General features: G+C 41.2%; 1 protein-coding gene across 2 annotated transcripts in view; it reads left to right on the top strand.

Annotated features, from left to right (window-relative positions):
• LOC142557428 (5-oxoprolinase) overlaps positions 1-18325 on the top strand; it is a 166823-nt gene that overhangs the window by 57642 nt on the left and 90856 nt on the right. For both annotated transcript variants that reach the window (XM_075669281.1, XM_075669271.1), the window contains 3 exons: positions 7981-8044; positions 11973-12073; positions 15456-15492. In XM_075669281.1, the coding sequence (XP_075525396.1) occupies positions 7981-8044; positions 11973-12073; positions 15456-15492 (202 nt within the window). The remainder of the gene's footprint in view (positions 1-7980; positions 8045-11972; positions 12074-15455; positions 15493-18325) is intronic.

Here is an 18325-nt window from a genome sequence, read left to right as displayed (position 1 = left end):
TATCTTCATGATGTTCTTCGAGTTTGTGTCTCTTGCTTGAAGTGGCCCTGTAAAATCTATTCACATGACTTAGACGGGTTGTGCTTGACTTACTCTGTAAGCTCATAGTGGGAGTGTGTCTTGTCTCAGAGGCCTTAAAGTTGAATCGGCTATGTAGACCACACTCTCTTATGATTTGCTTATGACTTGTCATTCTTTTATCACTCAAAACTTGATCCTCAGCTCTGTTAGCTTGTCCCCGATTCTACCATGCAATGTCTCATGATAAATGTGTCTCACTAGCAGTTTTGTGAAACTGTTGTGACTTGGTAGCACGATTGGATGTTTTTTATGAAATCTCATTAATGCCTCTTGTAGCCCTCCTCGAAGTCGCGGCAGTCCATACTCACCTTCAAAGACTTTGCAGCCCCTCAAAGTAGAATGCTGTCGTCCTTTTGTGGTCGTCAGGTCTCTGCCTTGATGTGATGTTTCTGTGAATTTCAATGGACTGCTCATTTTGCATCAACGGACGTTTCTTATAAACCTTAACACCCAAGCTAAAACTCTAATCAATCTTTAAGATGAGATTCCAGGGTGTCCACCAACCGGGAAAACCTGAAATTCTCAGGGGATTTGAATAGTCTGGAAATACTCAGGGAAAACTCAGGGAATTTCTCCTTCTGTCAGGGAAAATTAGCTGTAACATTATTGTAAGGGAACGAAAGTCGCGCTAATGCTCGCTCAAGTAACAGAGAGGGATCGTAACGAATCGACTTTTACGCTGTGTCGTCGGCTGGAGGAGTTTGCAGCATACAGTCGACGCCCAATTTTTGGGACATGCCCGATAATTCGGATGGCTTCGCACCACCACCACGTACCCCATAGAGTCAATGTATAAGAACGTCTGTAATTTCGGACGCAAGAACACTGAGCTTCCATTGCTCCTGTTGCTGTTTCATCATTTCGTGTTGTTGTTTCATTTGCTCTTTTAGCTCCCTCACTATGTCTGAGTCATGAGAATTCCCCGCTTCCCAACCTACCTTTTTGGTGGGTGGTGCCCCTTGCTTCTTGGGCGGGGTGGTGGTGGCCTGCTGCGGTAGCCTCGGGAAGGATGTGGTGCGGAGTCGCTCCTTGCTCGTGGCCCGCATCTTGCTCTCATCCCGCATGCTGCAATGTTCTGGTAGTTTTTTCTCCTCCTCCTCCTGTTGCAGGAGCTTCTACCATTGTCATTTCTTAACCATGTATGCGGTTCTGAAGATCTCCTTGCAGGTTCTGTCGCCGTTGGGGTACGGCTCGCCGCACAGCTTGCAGGTGGGGTTGCAGTCGTGTCCCTCGGTTGGGTTGGGGATGCCGCAGCCCCTGCACTTCTCCTCCTTGCTCTTGCATACGTCGGATCGGTGTCCCAGGTCTCCGCACTTATAGCATACACCGTACTCTTTCTTGTACAAGTAACAGTTCAGGATGGTACCTAGGCATTTGATTTTCCTTGGTACCTCCTTGGTGGTGAATGTGAGCATGATGGTCTTGCTCTGTCCTAGTCGTCTTACTTGATCTTTTGCAGTGAGGTGTTGAGTCCTATTTCGTGGATGACTCCTCTCGGGAAGTCGTCAGGCACTGCCAGATGAACGGTCATCCCGTGCACTTTCCCTTCAATGTCCAGGTGTGTGAGGCATAGGAGCCTGTCTCTTGCCTCCGTGCTGGGAGTGAAGAAGACAGAAATTCCTTGCTTCTCGTTCTTGACGAGCTGGCACGCCTTGTTTCATTCAATCTTCGCAGTTACATGTATGGCTTCGGTCAGGGTTGGTCCATCGTACTACCGTTTGACTACCATGCTTCCCTTGGGGCGGAAAATGATTCTCCAGCCATTCTCGGGAAGCTTGACTTGGTTCGAGGCGATCGATTTCTCTGCTTGCTGTTTGCCGTCACGCTTTGGTGATGGTGGTAGGGTGTCTATCACTTTGACCTCTTCTGAAGCGAGCTTGGCTTTCCGTGCCCATTTCTCTTCGAGGTTGCATTTGTTGAGTACTGTGATCCAATCCGTGGCATCGAGCTTGCCCCTTTTCAGCGCTGCGACCTAGCACGGTGATATTCATACCGCCTGTTGGCTGCCGCACGGCTGATGCAGCGTCACTGTGGGCCTCGGTAAGCCTTAGCCCTCGTTTGGCCTAGTGGCTGGCGTTCGGGTTAGTGCATCGGCACCACGGCTGGCAGACTTTTGGCTCTCAAATGGCAAAAAATCCACTTACGGACAAAACGCTGGTGTCCACAGAGTCCTCTCTACTTCCGATTGACTATTTTAACCAGTTCTGGTCGATCCGACAATATTTGCCGCTAGAAATCGCTGCAGGAAGACCGAGCCAACATGGAGTGCATGCGCTCACCGTTGCCTTCTTCTTCTTCCACGTGAAGAGAGACAGCCCCTTAATCACAAAACTAATCGAATTAGGCTTGCAATCGTCCATTTAGCTTAGCTGAACTTAAGGCATTTGCAACAACCGGGCGCCAGGTGGCGATCGCATTATGTATGAAATGATTAGATAACTACACCCCGAAGTACTGAAAATGCTCATCTCTTTTCAATGCCATGTGGGTGGCTGGGTATATTCCATCCTCTTGGAAAGAAGCCATAGTCATCCCTATACTTAAACAAGGCAAAGACCCGTCCTTAGCCAGCAGCTACAGGCCAGTAGCACTAACAAGCTGTCTGTGCAAGCTGTATGAAAAAATGATAAACCGGCGCCTGATCTCTTTTCTAGAAAATAGCAAAATACTAGACCCCTTCCAGTGTGGGCTCCGAGAAGGTAGGTCGACAATAGACCACCTTGTTCACATCGAGGCAAACATTAGAGAGGTGTTTATACATAAGCAGTTTTTACTTTTGGTATTTCTAAATTTAGAGAAAGCATACGATACGACATGGCGCTTCTGGATATTGCGAGATCTTTCCGCGATGGGTCTCTGTGGAAATATGTTAAAGACAGTGCAAAGCTACTTATCCAACCGCACGTTTGGTGTGAGAGTGGGCAATGCTTTATCTAGAACATTCAACCAGGAGACTGGGGTGCCGCAAGGGGGTGTGCTTAGTTGCACACTGTTTATTGTAAAAATGAACTCCCTGTATACAGTCATACCACACACAATGTTTTATTCTGTGTATGTCGATGACGTACAGATAGGTTTTAAATCGTGTAACATTGTGATCTGCGAACGACAGGTACAGCTTACGTTAAACAAATTATCTAAATGGGCGGATGCAAATGCCTTTAAAATAAATTGCCACAAAAGTGTGTGTGTACTCTTTTCAAACAAAAGAGGCATAACACTAGCACCAAAACTCACCATCAATCGAGAGGAACTATCTGTGAGCAGTGAACACAAATTCCTGGGAATAATTCTAGACTCTAAGCTTACCTTCATCCCTCAACTTTAATATCTGAAGGCAAAATGTTTGAAGATGATGAATATTTAAAAAATTCTGTCTCGCACAATGTGGGGTAGTGATCAAAAATGTCTCCTGAACTTGTACAGGAGCCTCGTTCGTTCTTGTCTTGACTATGGGGCTATAATCTATCATTCTGCAATGCCGAGCGTGCTAAACATCCTAGACCCTGAGCACCACCTAAGTATCCTCCTAGTGACCGGTGCTTTCAGAACAAGCCCTATAGAAGGTTTCTATGTAGAATCAAATGAGTGGTCACTCCGTCTACAGAGGTCGTATTCCAGCTTCACATATTATCTGAAAGTAAACTTGAATTCTGAACATCCTTGTTACGCAACTGTAAACGATGTGTTCTGTGCCATACTTTTTAATAATTGGCCTACAGCCAGGGAGCACTTCTCACTTTGTGTAAGGAATCTTAGTGAATAAATGTGTGTCCCACTTGTAGAACACCATCTAATGCTTCCAGCGAAGCTGTCACCGCCGTGGCAGTGGCAGCTCGTGGAATGTGACATGTTGTTTATTGAAGTCAGTAAGCATGCTCCTGAGATGCACATTTGAATGCACTTCCTTGAACTTCGGTCGAAGTACTGCTGCCCAGAGTTTTACAGTGATGCATCTAAGTCGCAAACCGGCGTTTCTTATGCAGCAGTCAATCCGTCCTTTTCGGACTCTGGCATTCTGCATGCGCAAACAAGTATCTTGACGGCTGAAGCCTATGCAGTATTATCGGCTGTGAAACACATAAAACAAGTAAAACTAGGCAAGTCGGTTATATATACCGACTCCCTGAGCATTGTTAAGGCATTAGTATTGCTAAAAAAAGCTCAAAAGTTCTGTATTTAATAATCTTATACACTCTTGTGCGCTGTTTATTGATGCTATCAGCGGGTCATTATATGTTGGGTGCCAGGGCACAGCGGCATCAAGGGTAATGTGCTCGCTGACGAAATCACCACATCCACAGCAAGAAAAGATTTCAACTCTTCCATAGCTGCCCCGCCATAGATTTGAGACCTTTCATTCGCGAAAAATTAAGAAACTATTGGCAACGCTTGTGGGACTCCCAAACCTCGAATAAACTTCACTTAATCAGGCCACATTTAAGTGCCTCCCCATCTATAATAAAATTACGAGAAACCGATGTCGCGTTCTGTCGACTAAGAGGCACACATACTGTACGCACAACTTCTTGCTGACTGGTGATGAACCTCCTACATGTAGTAGATGTGGTAAAAGACTGACGGTCATCCATGTCCTTGTGGTGTGTCGGGAAACAGAATGCAAGAGGAAAAAGCACTTTCCCTTGGTATATTGGCACCATATCTCATTACATCCAGCACAATTTCTCGGCACTAACCCATTATTCGACACCAAATCAGTTTTAAATTATTTAAATGACATTCTTACATTGCACATTATCCGACCAAATGTTATGTAGTACAGCTTCTTACCAGAGGCTGCTGCTGCATTCGTTACATTTAGCATAGCATGTGTCTCCAGGCCCTTGCATTCAAGGGCCCTGTTGAGGCGTCAGTGCTGCATTCACTACACGTTCTGTTACATCATCCATGCATAACAGGACAGTGCCATAGTGCACATCTCTGGTCATTGTCATTGTTTTAATACTTATATATGTTATGCAATTAGAGCGACTGATTTTAGGCCTATTTACAGCCATGCCACATCCACCATTCGAAGTACATTTCTCAATTTCACGAACAATTCATTACCCATCACCATGTGTATGGTGCTCTTTGGCAATATCTGGCCATTGTGCCATAAAACCCCGTACATCACTCAATCTGTATGATGACAACATTGTCTTCTGATTTTTCTTTCAGGTTATTCATCCCTTAAGGCGTTTGCTTATTGTTGTGCAGTCACTGTGGTCTTTTCCGTCACAGTTCAGCTGGCAGTTGCCTCTGCGCAGTAATACCTCACGTGAAGAAGTCTGCTGGATTTTCATTACTCTGCAGATATTTCCATTGTTCTTCTCACAACATACTTATTTCACTGATTCTGTTGTTAGTGAAAGCTTCTTGCTTCTGCTTTGTGATCCAATGAAATACTATCGTTAAATCAGCCCAAAACTTCACTTGAGTGACTCATTTTGTCATCTCCAACTCTTGGTTTAAGAATTTCCACATTCTTGCTGAATGCATTGATCCCAGAAGTTCTAACCTTGCCAGGCTAGTACTAATTGGAGCTACATTTGTCTTTTCCAATAGCAATTGTACTAATTTTGTTCCATCCTCGTTGGATACTACCAAGTATGCCACTGTTTCGTATTCTACCATTCCTTCTGCCAGCTGACTGGCATCTGAGAATATATAGATGCTTATGTTTGTGGGCATCCTTAAACGTTCCACATATGACCTCAGCATTAAGCTTTTTGGTTGTTACTAGTCCCTCTGTTATGTTCTTCCATTTAACATTTTATGTTTCCTCAATTGGGTCTTCCCATAAAACATATGCTTTCCATAATCATTGTTGGCGATTTTGGTGACGGTTGTGACTGGCGCTATAAATCCTATTGCATTAAATATCTAAGCACTCGCTTGTAGTACTGAGTGCTAGGTGAAACTGGCCCCAATATCTGTCATCCATATGTTCACTTGGTACAGTCATCAGATGTGTCCCATATCATTTCAATTTGTATAGAGTCTTCAGGTTGCATAACGCAGACGGAACAACCACAAAAAGAAGGACAAGACCACACGCAGGATAAAAACTACTTACAAAGGTTTATACGCTTTTATATGCTTGAACAAAGCCACCACGCATGCGCAAATAATTACGTCCTAAGAGGTAAATTAAATAATTGCTTCCTAATTAAATCATTACCTCTTGCAAGGTAATTATTTAGGTATGCATGGCGACTTTGTGCGATCGTATAAAACTGTGCCCTGGAAAACTAAACCTTTGTTGGTAGTTTGCGCTCTGCATGTCGTCTTGTCCTTTTTTCGTGCGCGTGGTTGTTCCATCTGCACTGGGCTTTTAGAGCCTTATTGTTGTTCAAATCTCTTCCATAATTGTTGTTGGCGATTTTGGTGACAGTTGTGACTGGCGCTATAAATCCTATTACGGTGAGGGTCCCTCACCAGGCAGCATACCAGATTTTGGTTATACGCTGAAAGCTGTTACATGCCCTCTAGGGAGTGCTCTGCCACAACAATTTTTCAAATTGGTTCATTAATAGTCGAGATAAAAATATTGCAGTGCCGCGAACCCATGATTTCAGAAGGCGAGCGCCATCGCCAAGAGAGACACTCTCTACACTTGCCCTGTCTAGCCTCCGCAAGGGAAATTCCTTCCCTGCGTTCTCCCATACCAGAGCTTGAGGATTGCGTGATGCATACGTCATGAGCCCTGCCTTCTTTCTTTTTCCTTGCTTTTTTGCTGCGTGGTGCACTTCTGCTGGTGGTGTCATGCGCTAGCTGTTGTGTTTGTCTCGTTTTGCGCAGTGCACGATCTTGTGTGCTAGCTGTGCACAAGAACATTTGACTAGCGGTATAAGTCATTAACGGTATAAGTCAAACTATGCCATTTTCTACCATGTTCCAACGCGTGATCATGCTCTGCGATCCACTTGTTCTGCCTCAGTATTCGTGTAGCACTGTATTATACCGCTAGTCATGTGTCTTTGCGCACAGTGCGCAAAATTGTGCATTGCGTGAAACCAGACAATCACAACAACTCGTGCACAGCGCCAAAAGGAAGAAAAGAAAGCGAGAGAGAGGGAGAAAAATTGAGAAAAAAAATGAAGGGATGGCCCGTGACGTACGCGTCACGCGATCCTCGAGGTCCGGTATGGGAGAACGCAGGAAAGGAATTTCACTTGCGGAGGCTAGACGGGCTGAGTGGAGAGAGTGTCTCGCTATGCAGTGGAGCTCGCCTCCTGAAATTACGGGTTTGCAGCACTGAAATATTTCTATCTCGGCTATTAATCAGCTGATGTGAAAAATTTTTTGCGACAGAACACTCCCTAGAGGACACATTTAGCATATAACCAAAATTTGCTATGGGGCCTGGTGAGGGGCCCTTTAAGAGGAGCAGGCACATTGTTTGAGAAATCCAAGATTGCAGTTGCCTAATATATGCTACTGTGAATGTCAATAGATGCCTATTCTAAGTTCTTTTTTCTGTTTTTTGAGTGTCTTTCTTGCAGCAGGAATTGTGATTTACTGGAACATTGTGCTTTATGATAGCTTAAGAAACGTCTGCATTCTTAAGAGCTCATATTACATGGGGAAAGGGTTATAAAGGTTTTAATGTTGCTACATGTGCTGCATTACTGCCAAAGAAGGCCATAATTTTGGATGCATAAATTCAGACAGAGTGCATTTACATTGTTTGTTAGTTTAATTAATGTGGGAAATATTGTGCAATGAATGTCTTGAGTCTGCATTCAATTTTGTCTGTGCTGGAAGTTTTCGTAATTCCTGACAATTTCATAACTTTCTACTGTTCACCTTTTCTACATTGTTTCTAGTTGCTTTGGTAGTGTTGTCATCAGTACAGTCATAACAGGTGCAATTGGGATTTTCTTTTTCTCAAAGCACAATTGTTGTGGAGCCTGCATGCTGTGCTGAAGTTCTGAAACATGGAGACATAAGCATTGAGGTAACTTTTATTTCCAGATACTTTTTTTCCCCATTAGCATAAATACTCTAATAATTTAGAAGAAAAACTAAAAAGGTGCTGTAGGAAGGAAGGCTTAACTAAACTGGTTTGTAACATGTTTGATAATCATCATGTATTGACTTGCTTTACTTCTGCGTATTACTTACCTTGAGGATGGGAAGTAAATTGTGCTTACCACTTTATTTTAGGAATGCTCATTGTACTCGCAAACACACGCACACATGCAAGCACCAGATTTTGCTCGCAGATTGAAAATTTTCCAGAGAGGTTTTGGTACACATGCAGCATGCTGACCAAGCCAGATGTATTAACCTGATTGTTTGTGTGCTTTTGCAGCTTTGTTTTATGTGTATTCTTAACTCAAAATATTCTTCTAAGTACTGACACATTGTGCTAGTGTTCATTTCATAGGCATTTGAGGCAAGCTCAATAAAAACATTTTCATACTCATTAAAAGTTCAAAGGACACTGAAATTTCCAAAAGAGGATTTTGAAAAAAAAAAAAAAACCACCAACTCAGAGGCAGGCAACATTAAAAATCACATGGAGCTTCAGTTTCCCGAGAGTTGCTTTTTTCAGTTTCCTGAGACTTGCTTTTTCTTTTTCAACATTTTTTACCAGATAATGCAGAATTTGCACTTCAGCTGATTTAGATTAAAAATTCTAGAATGAAAGCAGGGGGTGAAGACTCAGCAAGGTCTTTTGGTATGCCCACTTTCCGACTATAGCTGCTATAACAGTGCCTTAAACATTGGCACAACCGTGGGAGTGTACATTGTTTTGAATTTCTTGTTGTGCTGTAATGTTGAGTGCAATTCTATTTTTCCCCCACAGTTGAGTTACTTTTATTTATTAGGGTTTTACTGATGTGCATAAAACATATTATGAGAATTGCTTACCATTGTGTGGAGTTCTAACTGAAACAATAGTGTGCAGTTGATTTTCATTGAGTTTAGTGCATAGTAGCAGATGCTGCTTGCCCTGACAGTCATTGTGCCAAAAGTCTAAAAAAATGCACAGAAAAAGGAACCTCAAGCTTGCTGCTAGGGCATAAAGGCTCCGCATTTATGGAGAAACTGCTTTTCTTGTGCATAACATGGGCATCATATTGGCAAACATCAACCTCGGCATCTTTCCCATTAAACTTGTTAACCTGTTCTATCATCAAGAAATAAAAACCACTGACAAAGCACATACAGTAGGCTAATTCCGTTAATTAGACCTTGTTTAGTTCGATTTGTCGGTTAATTTGATTCCAACCAAAGGCCCCGTTTGGCGCTCATACATTTTTATGAGCCGAAACTTCCGATATTTCGATCTCAATATTTGCCTTCGCCGGATAATTCAAACTTGACTTGTCAGCTTCGCTGCACTACAGCCGTGTTATGCAGCTATATTGCATATAATATCAGCATATCAAGAATGGGAAGGGTTCCACTGGTCTCCGGTCACAGTACAAGCACCTAGATGCCTAATAAGCATACTGGCAACTGTTCAGTGTTCTTTCTGACGTTACTATGGTGATTTGAGCTGTCGTTTCGCGCGCCATGTGTGTCTCGTATATGAGACCATTAACGGGGCCTAGTACTCGCTCCTTAATTATATGTGCGCATATGCGCTCCTTAATTATATGCACGCGCACGCGACGTACACCGAGAAGCAGAGAAAAGCCATTTGCGTTTTGGGAAAGCTAGCGAAAAGGAAGGCGGTAAAATGAAAAAAAGAAGGTCGGTGGGGGGGGGGCATTTAAAGCCAACAAAAAAGCAGCAGCTTATCTAATCCTCTTAAGGCTTGCAGGTAAACTTAGGTGCTCATAGTATGACTGGAGATGGCACATGTTTGTGTGTAAATAAAGGAACACGTGCTATGTCCACTAACAGTGCCACCTTTCCCCGCTTGGTATGCTTCACCGCACGACACAACTGTATTTGCGGCAAAGCTAAATTTAAAGTTCAGTAAAACGAGTTCTTATGCGAGTTGGTCACTTATTGCAGGCATAACAGCAGCGCTTTTGGCACAATGACTGTCAGGGAAAGCAACATCTGCTACTGTGCACTGAACTCAATGAAAATCAACTACACACTTTTGTTTCATTTAAAACTCCACACAATGGGAAGCAATTCTCATAATATGTTTTACACACAGCAGTAAAACTTTGTGGGGTGTTGGGGTGGCACGCATTATTTGTTGCCGAACGCACATGCGCGACGCAGCCTTATATTCAACTTCTTTTCATGGAATAAAATCAGTTGTGTGTGTAGCGATTGTCCGTTTCTGTCAGTGTTCCTTTCTTTTGTGCGTGTTTTTTGGCGCTGCTGTTATGCCTGCACTAAATGTAAAGGCACTAAATGTACACTGCCAAGTGAATCAATGGCGTGTTTCAGCATTTTTTCTGCCTTTTGTTTAATTCTACTTGCTGGATAATTCAACTGGTTTCACCGGTCCTGTCAGGATCGAATTAACTGTAGTAGACTGTTTATTGAATATTTCAGGTTTTCTAATTCTTAAATTTATCACTAAAATAAAATATTTTTTTTGTTCATGCTGCTTAAGTGCTATTCTAAAAGTCTCATTTTTTTTTTAATTTTCAAGAGTATCATTATGCATTGCTTCCATTCAAGACCCCAATGATTAAGCTTTGAGGTATCATAGTATGTGTCGTGTTGCAGGTAATGTGCCTTTAAGTAAAGTGGGAAAACACGGGGAATGCAGGAGATGGAAATTCAAGACGATGAGCAAAACGTGAACAAGGTGAATGCAGGAGCCAATGTTTCGACAAGTGGACTTGTCTTCTTCAAGGCGACATACGCTTTCCTCGCCACAGTATATATAGATGGGGTTCTTCTAAAGGGGATAGGGTGGGAGGAGGGAGGGTGCGGAAACAAGGGAAGGTGTGTTAGCGTGTCGAATTGAGAGTAAAGGAACCCTGTGCACAAGGTCAAAGCCTGGGCTACCCTACCCCCCACCCCGGTCTGTCAACGCACTCATGTTAGCCAGCGTTTCAAGAGCGTCTGACACCCCCGCTGAAAAAAAAAAAAAAAGAAAAAGAGAAAGAGGGGGGGGATACATTGCCTTGAAGAAGATAAGTCCACTTGTCGTAACGTTGGCTCCTGCATTCACCTTGTTCACATTTTGCTCATCGTCTTTAAGTAAAGTGATAACACAAAAAAGATCTGAAAATAAGCTTATTTCCTCTGGTATAATTTATATATATATTTTTCAATAGTTGTAGGTTGTTGGAACAGCATTCATGAGGTTTTACTTTTCCACTTTAATGCCACTTGACTTTTCTGTTCCATTGTACTTCTACAACAAAGGATACATGCTTTATTTATTTATTTATTTATTTATTTATTTATTTATTTATTTATTTATACAATAATGCGGACAAGAAGTCCAGGCAGGGTGAGAAAAATACAAAAGATTATATACACAGAAGAACAAGATGAAACAAGTGTGTAACACATTTTTCACACAAATTGTTTGGTCATAAGGTAGACGATTATGAAAAATTTTAACTTGATTACAATACAACTATAATTAATACATGAAATAACAAGATTATTTACACAAATGGTATACAGCTCACGGACGGTGGGGCTGTGCTTCAGTTAGTTTATTCCAGTCAGCTATTGTTTGTGAAAAGGAAGAGTACCGAAAAGTGTAAGTCCTTGCGAAAATTGGTGCTAGAGAATGAGGGTAGTGGTGTTGAGTGGATCTGCTTATCAAGGGGGATACATATTTTGCGGTGTCTAAGGCTAGCCTGTGATTAATTAAGTTTGAAAGAAACTCTGTAGAAAACAGTAGTTTTGCAGCTTACTCCAGAATCGGCACAATTTTGAGTTGTGCTTTCTAAAAATGTGATGCACTCTTAAGAATCAGTACTAATATTTTGCAAATTCCCCAGGTTAGCAAGTCCAATGAAGAAAAAATAGGACTGGAGTTGGATGCAGTACGGCTTTCTCTTTTCTCTCATCGCTTCATGAGCATTGCTGAACAGATGGGAAAGTGAGTACACTTTATGTATTGTGTGTCCCTTGTGGCTCTAGCATTAATTAAAATAGTAAATTACTCTCACTTGGGTTTGATAAGTCTTAGTTGTTTTCACAATGAAATGAAAGCTTTGTAGTACCGACTTTTCTAAATTTAGTGACGCCAAGAGCTGTTAACAAGCTTTGTGGAGGAGCTCCTCTGCACTTCCAATGCTCTGATTTTCAGTAAAACTAGAAAACTGTACCGGTGATGCTGGCTAAGTAGGTATGGCATTCCGCTCCTGAGCAAGAAGTCATGGATTTGATTCCCTGGCCGTAGTGGCTGCATTCTGGGGGAGTTAAGTGCAAGAATGCTTTTGTACTGACTCTTAGGTACACATTAACTTTTCCCTTACTGGGCTATAGGAAATATAATCAATTTGACTATATTAGGTTTTTCACATGCTTCATAACACTGGCTTCAGAATGATTCTTCAAGCACTTGCATGCACTGTGTGAACCAAACACTACATTTTTATCATCTGGTAGATTTATCAATATTCGGCACATTTGAGGGTCTTGGAAAATAAATATTCACAGGAGGTATTGTTGAAATTGGCCTCCACTGCTTGTTGCACTTGCCAAATCAAAGAATGCAAAATGTGCACTTTGGTGAACTTGACTGCAGAATTTTTAAATGAGAGCAGTGTTGAAGACTTGGTGGAGTCTATCATATGTCATATGGAAACTGTCGAGGCCTATGAAATTGCAAAATTAGAGGAAAGATGCGTGAGCAAGCCATCAGTGTTGCTATCTGAAAAAGAGATACAATTCCTCAATTTATCATTGTATCTATTGCAGTGTATGTTTTGACTATATTTTGGATATGCGTACGGTTCATCGACATGCACCGCTGAATGTTCCTTTTTGCTGTCGCATTTGTTTCCACTCATACGGCATATATTTATCGATGCGTGCAAAAATAAAATCAATAGTTGGAAGTAGTGCTGTCTCTGTGTGTCTGTTTCTTCCTACGTCCTCATTCAGTTGTGCTTACACACTCTATCATGGATTCAAACCAACTAGCCCGCAAATGTGTTTTAACCAATGGAATTATGCCATGTACAACAGGCGATTTTTTAAAATTCTGTAAAGCTTAGAAATGATCACCTGGTATGTGGGGCAATAAAAAAAAAGTAACCCTGTTCAGTTAATTAGTTTACATTGAATTGAAACATGCACAAATGGAGTACGCACAAAACAGGTAGTAGCAAAGTGTGGCCTCTTTGTTTCTATGAAAATAAACTGTCTTACAAAGAAGTTTATTGTGGGTAGATTTAGGACTGAAACAAGTGTTTCTAATCATGCAATTTACAAATAGCAGTAGGATTCACTTTTCAAGTGTGGATGTTTTTTCTAAATAGCTGGAATGGTGCACACCCAGGGAAAAAGAAGTGGCATGAGTAAACCAACTGCATTTGCACAGTGATACCTGCATTGCAATCATGCACACAGACTTGAAGCCTTATAGACATGAGCGCCAATGGCTGCAGCAGATCTTGCTTCTCTTGCTCTGCGATGCACCACTCACTAGTGCTGGAGCACGTGACTGTCATTGATCATATAGTATGCATCTTTGGGCTTTTAGCACAGTTGCAGACTCATAAATCTTACACATTATCAAACACACTCTAGTATAGAAATAATGGCTGGTTTTAAACGATTTTGCACAGAAAGAATTGGATTCTACAAGTGATCTGTAAGAACTAGGATTCAGTGTTTAATTTGTGGGGAAACCACAGCAGATGCTGTTTCGGAAAATGACATTGTGGAAAAAATGGCATGTATACAGTACTCAATTTGTGAAGCTCCAGGGGGCCTTACTTACATTAAATTGGCCATCTGAAGCTACAACTCATCACTGTGTATAGAGACTGTCTTAGAGACAGTCTTACTAGGCAACTAGTTTTCAATGTTTCTGTTCCTTAACTGCCCAAGAAAGGCATAAGCGCTCATATCAGTATATTTGCTGCAGCACTGTGATGCTGTTCTCGGCTAGATGTTACACTGTCTGATGAACTGTAGTGTGTATACTTCAAAATTATTCTAAACTGTGACACATATACTTCACCAGGACTTTTTGTGCTTTTAAATGTATTTCTGTGTCTTAGAGGCTCCAATTATGCTACGTCAGAGATGTTTTGCCCAATTGGGTCAATCAAAGCTGACTGTCCCAACCCATGCACTTGACCATCTCTTTTCTTTAAAAAAAAAATTGAGGAGCCATTCCACGATTTTTCCGGAGGGTAGCCATAGACAGCTTCACGGTAAAAATGTAAGACAATTGATAGGACAGTAAACTCTACAGAATATTTCAAGTGAAAAAAATTTTTTTTGTACACTTTAGGGTCATTGAATTTTCTCAGATTGACCCAAACCAGGTGTGAGAAAAAGTTTGCCAGAAATTGAGTATTGTCTTCGTTGTCACAGCACCCATACTATCATAGTTGCTAGACATGGTTTCTTTAATAGAAAACAATTTAGTCACTTCCAATATTGTTCTTGGAATGTGCTTTTTAAAATTGAAAAAAAAAGATTACAGACTATTTTCTAGAAGCTATATACAAAAAACGGGTTGAATACAAAAGCACAAACATAATATAATATGAATGTGTACAATACAAATTATGTGCTAAAATTTTATTTGTGCCCTTATGTTATGCATCAGCCCCGGAAACCACATTGATTTGGAAAATACAGCATTTTGACCTATTTCAGTGTTCAAAGAACACTGTAGTGCTCTTTGTAAAAAATCTTCCAAATAGTGGCCCTCAAAGAGAAGTAAATCAAGAACTTTTACAGAAAGTGTAAAGGACATTTTCGTTAAGGAAGAAAACACATTTTTAAAGTTGACACATTACACATTACAAAATGTAGTAGTAACTAGGGTTTCACTGCACGATTTTCTGGAGGGAAATACAAGCCTAACTGATGCACACGGCATAGGCACACGGTACTGAAATGCAGAAGTTGAATCCATTACACCAAATGAATTCCTAAGAGATGTCGTTGTGCTAGATTATGATTTGGTTTGGCTTAGTTCTTGTTTCCAGCAAAATTTTTGTTATATATATGTATATATTTTATGTGTACAAAGGATTGCTCTTGTACAAAAAAAAAAAAGTTTTGTTGCAAGTGTCCCAGGCTTAACCATAGCAGGTTTCAGTAAGAAGAATTGTGGCTGTTTAGCATGGCATGCATAGTGTTTTCTCAAACCAGTTTTTCTGAAATAATTTTTTCCACTCCATGTGCATAATGATTCAAGATACATGACCTGTTCTTCAATGCACTCATATCTCAGAGGCAAAACTTATTGTTGAATGCTTTGAGCAGGCCTCTTATAACTTGCTTCATTGCAGGATTCTTCAGAGAACATCAATATCCACAAACATAAAGGTAAAGTAAATTTTTCTAATTTGCATAGCATGTAAGCCAAAGAAACTAACCAGCCATAAATAAAAGGAAATCCATAGTTGTTGACTACTGACCAATAAAGGTGCATGTGTTTGTAGAACTTAAGTGTGCCATCTGTAAAAGGAACATTTATTTAGCAAATTTTTTGAGGTTAACTTTATTTGAAGAGATTGGATAGCAAAATTTGGGAGCACTTGAAATGCACTATAGCTGCTAGCCAGTTATTGGTATTTTATTACTGTCACTTAATATATTTATGATAATTTTGCTGTTTTCTTTAACTGCACAGTATTCTAACTAGGTCCTGTATTTATGGCCAAAGATAAACTGCATATTTAAATATTTTAGTGGCTGACTGCTGGTGTTTCTAAGCTGTTATATGCAAAATGAATAGCAGATGTTATCACACAAATGAGGCAGGAAAAAATAAAAATAGCTTTGTCATAAAAGTTTAGTTGACGTATAGTAAAGAACAAATTGGAGAAAGTTAATTCTGCACACCAAGAAATGAAAACTTAACTGTAGGGAGCTCTGTCACAGTATGAATGTTACGGTGTGCATTAGTCACAGATCATATTTCACGCATTTACCTTAACTGGCTTGGACTTACACTCTGCCTAAAACTGCGGCATTCAGTGGTGTTTCTTTGGTCATGAAGTATTGCAGTAGGAGCAGTAGGAGTAGGAGTATTACAGTAGGAGCTTTCTAGTGTGGAGACTTGACTTGCATCCTCATGTACTTGGTGGGTCACTTGAAGGAAGGTGTAGTTCCTAGAAATTTTGTGAAATTTTTATTGATGATTAGCTTCATGGAGAAAAATGAATATGAAATCTCTTTGCAAAAGCATGAGGCCAATTTGTAAACTGTTACATCATTATAAATAGTTACTTAATTCATAGGTATGTTCATTTTTGTATGGTGAGACAGAAGTGCAACTAAATGATGACATGCGAAAGATGCAGAGACCACACACAGATGGCGCACTTACAACAAATTTACTAGAAATGTACAGTTTGCTATTATTCAAAAAGTTATTCAAAATTCTTTTTCTGCTAACATCATCAAAGTGGCACTAAGTCTTTTTCACATCCTTCATCTGTCATCTTTTCCTTGATAATCCAACTTAGCCTACTTATTCCAGTTTCAAGCGAGAACAGTGCAACTATAATTAAGAATGCATATGATAGCTATCACTGTGGGCAATCACATGACCATTCGTAAGAAAAACTGTTATTTCAGTACTCTCTTATGTGACATTAAGACCAGTTTGCCATGTGTTCTGCATCATTCTGCAGTAAAAGTGAATCGTGTAAACTATCACCACTTGGCACTGAACATTTTTTACAAAGAACTACCATACAAACCGGCAACTTTCGAGCATCGACTTGTTAGCCTGCAAAATTGAGACAGCTTCAGGAGGAGGGAAGACACAGCCCTAATGTTTGACTACTCTGTTACTTTCTTAAGTGTATGTGAGACACAATGAATATGGGCCGAACGACAACTTTTTCTTTTCTATTTTGTTTGTTGTGTGTCTGCTGGTTGGAAGTTTGTTGCATAATGCTCCTTACTTCTGCCTTAGCAAAAAAAGCTTGCAGGATAGCTGGAAGCATTCAGATTACCAACCTGCTCTGAAAAATTTGCGTAAGATAAGGGCAGGATACCTGTCATATTTGATAGTGTTGTTCCTTTTTATAAGATTTTAATGGACCAACTCATATGGCAACAACAGCTTGTTTACTTGTGCTTGATAGCCCTAACTTGTATGACCATTAAAAAAAATTATTCAGTTTACTGTTTTGACGAATCCTCTCACTAGGAATGCCATGGCAATCAAGAAGTTCAGCAGGTTAACCCTGAAGTTGTCTTTCATCACTACTACCTATATAGAACTGGGGATAGTCCAGTGTACTGGATTACTGCTGTAAAAACCACATAGAAGATATAGCTCTACGTATATGCTTTAAAATATTTCATAGAAACATGACCTTGCCCTTGAGTGCTACATGTAGTGCTGATGTCTGGTTTTTAAACGCGTGACATGTTTGGAGGGTTGTCCTAGCAGGGGCGTAGCCAGGGGGTGGGGGGTCGGGGGGGGGGGCTTATGGGGCTTCAGCTCCCCCCCTGAAATTTTTTCGTGCTGTCATGCGCTGCCGACCAAAACAACTCCAAAGCCGGAAATTATGCCTGATTTTGTCCTCGACCTTCTCATGCTCGAAAATACATTTTAGCACGAACATTGCGAAATCGGGCTGGATTTCGCAGCAATGCCCATGCACCAGGAGTCACATGATGCAAGGAGCCCCATCCGAGCACGTCACACCACGGGCCTAGATTCTCCAGCAACTCGCCTTGTCGCAGTTGCTGCTCGCTGTGCCCTCTGTGCGCTCGCTGCACCCTCTGTATGACGTCACACCCCGCGCTCCACACCTGTGATAACCAGGAGTATAGAAGGGGAGAGCTTGCGTCGCCGCAGCCATAGTTGAGGCCGCAGTATGGATGGTGAGAAGTCGGCCAGCCTGAAGGGGGCCAGGGATTGCTGTAGAAATGAAGTGAAGAGGAGACAGCGCTCTGAAGAGACTCAAGAGGAGCATGCCGAACGGTTGGCCAAACGACGTGAAAGCAATGCCACTAGACGGACTTGCTTAGCTATCGCTACACAACTAGGTTTAACCAGAGCTAAACCACACCCATTTTTTTTGCCCTTTATCAAGCTGTATCTTCACATTTGTAAATTCCGTTGTATCTTCGCATTTCTAATGTACGAAGGCAAGTCAAATGAAAGTGAGTCAATCCGCCTCTTGCAATAATGGTT

Source organism: Dermacentor variabilis, chromosome 1, assembly GCF_050947875.1.
Source record: "Dermacentor variabilis isolate Ectoservices chromosome 1, ASM5094787v1, whole genome shotgun sequence".
Taxonomy (NCBI): domain Eukaryota; kingdom Metazoa; phylum Arthropoda; class Arachnida; order Ixodida; family Ixodidae; genus Dermacentor; species Dermacentor variabilis.
This window is presented reverse-complemented; position numbering and strand designations above follow the sequence as displayed.